The sequence below is a fragment of the Theropithecus gelada genome, chromosome 3, assembly GCF_003255815.1.
Source record: "Theropithecus gelada isolate Dixy chromosome 3, Tgel_1.0, whole genome shotgun sequence".
Classification (NCBI taxonomy): domain Eukaryota; kingdom Metazoa; phylum Chordata; class Mammalia; order Primates; family Cercopithecidae; genus Theropithecus; species Theropithecus gelada.
Window position 1 is genome coordinate 24571233 of NC_037670.1, and position 7679 is coordinate 24578911.

Consider the following 7679-nt stretch of genomic DNA (forward strand, 5'->3'; position numbering starts at 1 on the left):
GAGATGTGCAGAATTTGCCTTTAGCCATAACTTTAGCTCACATTTGCCAGATTACAATCTTCTTCTGTTAGTACCAATATATTCGCTGTGCTGACTCTGTAGACACTAAAAGCATGTTCGATATAAAAGGGCCCTTAGCAGCCTCCTTTAATTTTTTCCATTTTTATTCTTAAAGAAATATTTGCTAGGATAAGTTGGAATTTTCTTTTTCCTTTCCAATAAACTTTTAGGCTATTTCATTTGTTTTCCTACAGACTGTGTGTTTGCAAAAGGCAGGAGGGAATTTCTGTAACGTTGTGAGAGTTTTGTTCAGAGGGAACCTCTGCTATGATTTTGGAGAATATGAAATTAGTCACTAACCAAATGCCTGTTTTCTATCTCTAACCATTGACTGTACATTTGACTTATTTATGTATTTATTTTGCCTGAGCCTAAGTAGGGTTTAACACCATGCCTCATCCTGGCTAACCTTCCTCCCTCGCCTTCCTCCCTCGCCTCCCAATCACAGCAGAGGCTGGGTTTTCTGTGGATGAATGTGTTCCTGGTTCACATCCATCTGCTCCTTTCTGATGGAGACAGTTCCAGAAGCATGGCCACCGGCTGCTCACCCCACTCTGTTAGCTGCAGGGACCCTCTACAATCACCCGGGCTAGTGATGGAGACAGGAAGTGCCAGGAAGCCTTGCAAGTCAGCCAGTTAACTCAGGGTCAGCCCTCACATAGAAATAAAGCCATTTTCCCAATATTTGCCATTTTATTTTAAAATATCAAATGTGAGTGAGTCCCGGTTTGAGTATTACAGTGAAATTGCTCGTTATCATGGTAAATGAGCAATTTCTTATTCAAAACATTGTCTTTTTAATCTGGAGTTTTAAAAAGCCGGCTTCGAGTTGGTACTACACTTTTTCAATAATTTTGGTTGCACACATCAGCCTATTCATGACCTTGTGGCCAGAAATAATAGATAACTTAGAGGAAGTTACTTCCCCTTCTTAGGAAACACCTTTGAGCTATGCGCATTTTCTGATATTTTCACATTTATTTAGGAATTCTTTAACCATAGAGTGAAAGTTTCAAAAAAAGCTCCAAATTTATTAATTTTGCTATTGTTAAACACAGAAGCAACCAATGAACAGGACAACAAATTCCAAATGGACTGAACTCTGAAAAGGGAATTTTCTCAGCTAACCACATGAGTTTTGTCAAAAGAGAGAAAGGGAAAACGCATTTGACTAGAGATGTGGATTAATCATTAATAAAATCTGTATACTCTTTGGCTAAATACTTATAATTGCTTGGTCCTACTTCCCAAGAGCTATGTAAAATATATTATGGGTTTTTATACAATATATACAAATATATTATGGGTTTTTATTGAAAAATAAAACATGCACCATATAGTTTTTTAATAAAATGAGATTGCCCAGTGGAAAGTGGGATTGAGGGGGACACAGATAGGGCTTCATCAAGAAGCTATAAAATCAAAACACACAACGCTTTATAGCAAATGGGGCACAGGAGTGCACCAAGGCTCCTTGAGAATCTGACACGTGCACCTGTCCATTTCTCTGGAGCTCTGTTAAGGCAGGTTTGAGGAGGTCTCTTCCCTTTGTTATCACAGGGAAAAGTAGATTTGGCGCTGATGTTGAGATCGACAACCACAACAAAAGACCTTCACATGTTTGTCTTTCCTTTTGTCTGCAGGGGGTGCAGCTTTTATTTTCCCAAATACTTCAGTATATCCTGAAGCTACGCAAAGAATTACAACTAGGCCAGGTACGAAAACACCCCTGTGTGATCTCTTCATTGAGAGACATCCCAGATGTCCTGCTGAGATCCATGCCCTAAGTCACGCGATACAAAGAGAGCTGATCCCGGAGCTGAAGCCAGTCCCAGACAGTCTTATTCTGCCTCTGTTTATCTGGAGACTAAACCCACTCAAACCATTTCATTCGAAGACCACACTAAAGGAATTAAGAGCAGATTAGCCCTTTAACTAGCTCTTCAGAAAGACAGATGGGCAAAGAAGGCATCCTGGATGCCTGGCAGTTAGGAATAGGCCCACTTTTGAACTAACGGAAGGATCCATCCCTCCTCGGGGGAAGAGCACAAAACAAGGACACTCCCCAGATTCACAATGACCGATTCTCAGTATGTCACAAGAAGCCAGTCTTGCAGAGCAGAAGCATGCAATCATCAGTAGTATTTACATCTAAATCTTACTGCCTGTCTTCCAGATGATTTGATTAGGTAATTAATTTACATGCCATTCATGCAAAAATAAACATCTATCAAGTGCCCATTAGTGCCAAGCGTGATGTTAGACTCTGGGAATATAAAGACGAACCAGGCTTCAGTAAGCTTCCTGTCTTCAGAACGTTCACTTCTTCATTCAGCTTGGCTTGTTCATTTGCTGAGTGCCTCCTCTGGGCCAGCCACGGGTGGTATGACGGTGAACAAGCTGAAATGTTTTGCCTCCAGTTCTAGATGTTTCCGTAGAGTGACCTAGAGCCAGAGAGACAGATACGTACACATAAATGTTTCCCCTAATGTGATAGGTCCTACGGTAGAGGCACCACTTCTAGCAATACAGGCTGTAGGAGCAGGATCGGGGAGGAACTCAACGCCCCAAGAAAGGCGTAAAGATGCTTTCCAGAGGAATGGCCACATGGCAAAGGGGAATTAGATGTTTACCAGGTGAATAATGAGCGGGGGGAGAGGGCATTTCACAGAAGGGTATAGCTTGCCCTAAGCATTTGCCCCCTCCCTGGGACTTAGAGCAGCCCCATACACTAGATATCATTGTACCAGCCTCACGGTTGATGACATCGTGTTCGGGGTGGTGGGATGGTTTATCTGTCTTCCTACATGCTTCCAGAATTCATATGAAACTCAGGCGATTTCTCTTTCACCTCTATCACATAACCGAAATACGCAAGTCTCAGTCTGAACTGGTTCAAGATCTAGGCTTGGCAACTACTCTTCCTTTCTAATGAGAAAGACTGGGGGCCCAGGGAGCTAAAGAGAATGAATGAGGAAGCTTCTCAGGCTGTTCAAATCCTGACACTGCCCTGGTTACTGCCTAGTGACTTCAGGCTGGCAATTTTCTCTTCTCTAATGTCAGAGAAAAAGTTTGCTGTCTCGCTCCTGGGAAGCATGATAGAAAGGCTTAGCTAAGAGGTAGTAAGTCACCTCTGTCATGTAACAGATTTCACAGGCCATCGAAACATGGGCAGGCCCCAGTGCCTAGAGTCTACCAGACTGGTCCTAAAGAAATCCCCCCCGTGTATTGCAAGTGGAAAATAGAAATTCACGGTTGACTCACGCTCTACAGATTTCGTAATTCTGTGAGCATTTAAAAAATATTTCCATATATACGTAAAAAAATAAAAACTATTTCCAAAACATTTGGCTGGGGTTTTAAAATTTTTTTTTACTTTTTAATTTTGTTTTTGTTTGTTTATGTTAAGACATCTCATAGGTGCCTCTGACTGAGTTGCAAAGCCAGGGGTTGTGAGCTAGTGTAACAAACTGTGTTAAAAGATCACAACACTGGCCAAATCCATGAGCACAACCTGTCCATCAGACAAGCCGGCTGACTGATGCTACCTGGTTAAGACAGTGGGTCCTGGAGCTGCTTTGTTTTCACATTTTAGGACATGGTGGATTTGGAAGGTATGACCCATCCAGGTGGATGGAGAAGAGGGTGGCTGTGAGGATGTTGGTTGAGACTCCCTCTCTGCCCAGCCCAGGGAAGGCAAGGGTGGCAAACCTAGACACCTCCCATGCCGCTCTGATGGTGCTCTTCCATGGGCCCATGATTTGAGCGTGATCTGGGAGACAGCACACTTCCACAGCTCCACTACTAGTCAAGTATGTTTTCGAAACTCAGTTTGTACCTGAAATAACCTGTTTTGACCACTGCCTACTGTGATTATGAGAACCAATACAAATATTGGTATCTGACCTGTAAAGAATTTAAAGCAGACTGAACAAGCCAGAGGACTGTTTACTGTAGGCTCTATTCAGGGGCTTGACCTTGGATATAAGAACTAGTTATACACCTTGGGTCATCCATTGCTAAGCGATCAACCTTAAAGGACTGGTCCTGTGGAGATAAAAGCTGTGAACCTGCAACTGGAGAATGAACGTTGTGATGGCTGAGAGGGAAAAGCTTTTGCCTCACTTAACTTTCAGAGCTGCGCAAGTCCCAGAGGGAGGTCACTGGGAATCTGACGATATCCCTGTGGTCAGTGGGTACCTGACTACTTTCAGAAAGGTGATTGTTGACTGTTTCTTTCAAGGTCCTTAGGGATACAGACCCCAAATCCCTGTCTCCTCCACTCTTTGTTTGCTGTGCCGTGATCTTCATTTCCACACCCTTTGTCTAATCCCACTTCTGAGGGAACCGAACGCTGGTCAGCGTTATTGTGCTGACCATGAAGCAAGCCAGGCTCCTAGGTAGCAACTCTACTTAGACCAGAATCTGTCTCTTCTCTGCACGGTGGCCATTTCATTATAGAGTCCCTGATAGAGGAGACAGTGGTGTTCAGGGTTTACTGGTTAAATTAGACGGCATTCCACGCCCTTTCTGCAGAGACTCCTTCTCCACATGTGTGTTGTCCTGCTGCATCCTCCTTCCCAGCTCTTCCTCACCACCCTTCCCTGCTTCCCTTCCCGCTGTGAGTCGCCCATCCCTNACAAGTGTTAACTGTTATCATCATATGCATACCACGAATAAAACATAAAATACGACTTATCAAAAGAAATCACATTTACCACAGATGAACAGCAGAGGGTTCATATAAAATTTTCACAAATCAGCAAGAGCCTTCATCCTCCTAAGTGGGCAACGTGTGTAGAAACACAATTCAAAAAATGTTCAAAAGGTGAAAAGACATTTCAACACTTTAACATTTATTTATTGGTTTGTGTGGCAAGAATTTATTGAGCACCAACTATGTGCTAAGCATGGCACAGGGTGTTGCTGATGAAGCAGTGAGAGTGACTTGGTCCTTGCTCTTGGGTAGTTTGCAAGAAAACGGGGAAGAGAGGCATTAAATAGATCATTAGATGAGTGATTTAAAGACATTTGTGGGAAGAACTGGGGAGAAAGTCAAGGATGGATGAGAGACTAGCACATGGGGTATATAACATGTCCCAGTCCAGAGTTGGAGCATGGAGCTTGGCACCTTCCAGGAAACAAGGAGGATGTTGAGTAGGGGAGAGGGGAGCAGGGTCAGGTAGGAGCGAGGGCAGAGCCACACCATGCAGGGTTTTGGGGGCTCCTTGAGGACTGTCACCCCCACCCTAGCAGCACAAGGAGTATCTTGGGGTTTTATTCAAGGAAGAGAAAGGATCAAACTTGCTTTTAAAAGTGATCATGTTAAACGCAGCATGGAGAATGGATTGGAAAGAGTCAAACATAGATGCTGAGAGTCTGTTTAATTGACACTTTCAGTAATCTGAGTTGAAATTACTGACACATAGACAAGGGCGGTGTTAGTAGCTTGAGAGCTACTAGCCAGGAGCTCTGGGTGACAGGTCCCAGATGGAGTCAACAGGCATCTCCAACAGGTGGATGTTAAGTAGACAAGGCAGGGAGAAGACAAGGTCTCACCAATGACCCCAGGCTTCCTGGCACGGAAATGAGGTGTGGTGGGGTGGGCGGAGGCTATCTTACTGATTCATAGGACACTGGATCTTCCTCTGTAATTTTAACATTATGCACATGTTATGGGACACCCAGATTGAATGTTTTGGTATTATACCAGCATGGAGCTCACACTTGTGCAGAATCCTGATTCAGGAGGAGGATCTCATGCCTGGGGTACAGGTTTGAAGGTGTGCACTGGAGGCTGCTTGGAGACACCTAAAGAGAAGTAAGCACTAGGATCTGTGCAGATGGGCCTGGCCTTCAACAGAGAGACGTGGACAGGAGGGATGCCTTTAGCACATAAGCTGACAAGTGGAATTTGAACCATGAAAGTGCAGGAGCTTCCCCCTTGGACAGTAGTGTGGAAGGAGCAACCCAGACTGAGCCTGAGTCTGGGCAGGCTTAAGACCAGGCAGAGTCAGAGATAAGGGCAAAGGAGACTGAGGAGGGACCATCAGTCCAAGAAACACAAAGGCACCAGGGACTCACTTTTCACTTATCAAATTATTGAAAATTTTAAAAGACATTGCAACATTCCACATTGACAAGTTTGCAGAAATGAGCTTCCTTCATAGAAAGAAGTTCTGTGTCTGATAGAGTCATCGGGCATAACTTTTTTGAGGGAGGCAGTAATTTGACAATGTATACTCAAAGTTTTAAACTATATATGTTAGCCTGCTTGACTCAGTAAGTCTACTTCTAAGACTTAATAGGAAATGTATGATCGGATAATGTACAAGAGTGTTCTCTATATTAGTTATGATACTAAAACATTAGAAGAAACCTGAGTCACCAACAACATAGAAATGGTTTTAAATTTACAAAACATTTACAGGCTGAAATATTATGCAGTGTTTAAAAGTCATGACAAAATGCTAAATATGTTTTTTAAAAGGCAATTGATACAGCTAAATATGCAGTGTAATCTCTCTGTTTCTCTCTCTAGGTAAGATCAAAATAAAACACCTCTAAGATGTTAACAGCAGTTATCTCTCTAAAGGAAAACAAAATTAGAAAGGTTTTTCAACCAGATTTTCCATTTTTATGCAGTTAATCTGAAAATTCAATTTCCCTAGCACAGACCATTTCCAAGCTTTCCAGATTTTACTGTAAATGAGAAGTACTTACTGTGTTGTATTACACAAAGAAACTTTCCACACACTGTTGTGGCCAAACCTTATGAAATCATTTACTCTCAGAGATATTTCCAAATATCTATTGCAAAATCCAATAACCTAGTTTTCACTAAGAGTTTAGAACTATTATTTCATGTCATCTTAAGGTTTCATTTCATCGACTGAATTAGAAGAGTTTGCACTTTACCCAGAGATACTGCTGATAAAGCAGATTTCCTGCCCTGTATCTTTGCTCAGGCTGACCCCTTTATTCCATATTTCTTCTTTGCCCTATGCCTGGTAAACTCCTACACACCCATTGAGGCCCCACTCAAATGTCATCTCCTCCAGCATGCAGGTAGAGTTCATCTTGCTCCTCTCTTCTGCCTTGTCATTGTCCACACCTCATGATAATACTGTGCTGCTGTAATGATCAGTCTTGGAGCTTACCATTCCCCGTAGACTGGGCTCAGTAGTTCATCCTGAGTGGCAAACACAAGGCCTGGCATGCGGTAGGAACTTAATGTTTGAGGGAGGCACGGGGTGGGCAGAGATGCCATGCAAGGGGACTCAGAGTTCGATTTAGTAAGCAACGTCACTCGCCTGAGGATATGGTGCTCAATGTTCTAGGTCAGAGAAGAAACCCAGAGAGGAATCCAGTCCACAGCTAGGCACATTGTTGAGGTGGAGGATACTTCACTGATTTGAACAATTCAATTAGAAATAAGGATTTCATCTTCCTATTCTGATTCGTAGGACAAAGAATATGCCACAGTGTTCCGTCTTGAAGAGAAAATTAGTTGTCCATTTCTCAAAATGACAAAACCGATCAAAACTGTGGACAAACATAAGTGTATTCAATTTCATCCAACAAATTACTTCCTCTGTATACTTCATGTTCCCCAGTAC

The 7679-nt window shown here is 42.9% G+C and overlaps 1 protein-coding gene across 2 annotated transcripts in view; it reads left to right on the forward strand.

Moving 5' to 3' along the window:
* Positions 1-2280, forward strand: part of ERG (ERG, ETS transcription factor) — a 263757-nt gene extending 261477 nt beyond the window's left edge. For both annotated transcript variants that reach the window (XM_025379351.1, XM_025379352.1), the window contains exon 8: positions 1704-2280. In XM_025379351.1, the coding sequence (XP_025235136.1) occupies positions 1704-1987 (284 nt within the window). In that variant the 3' untranslated portion in view covers positions 1988-2280. The remainder of the gene's footprint in view (positions 1-1703) is intronic.
* Positions 2281-7679: the final 5399 nt, after the last annotated feature.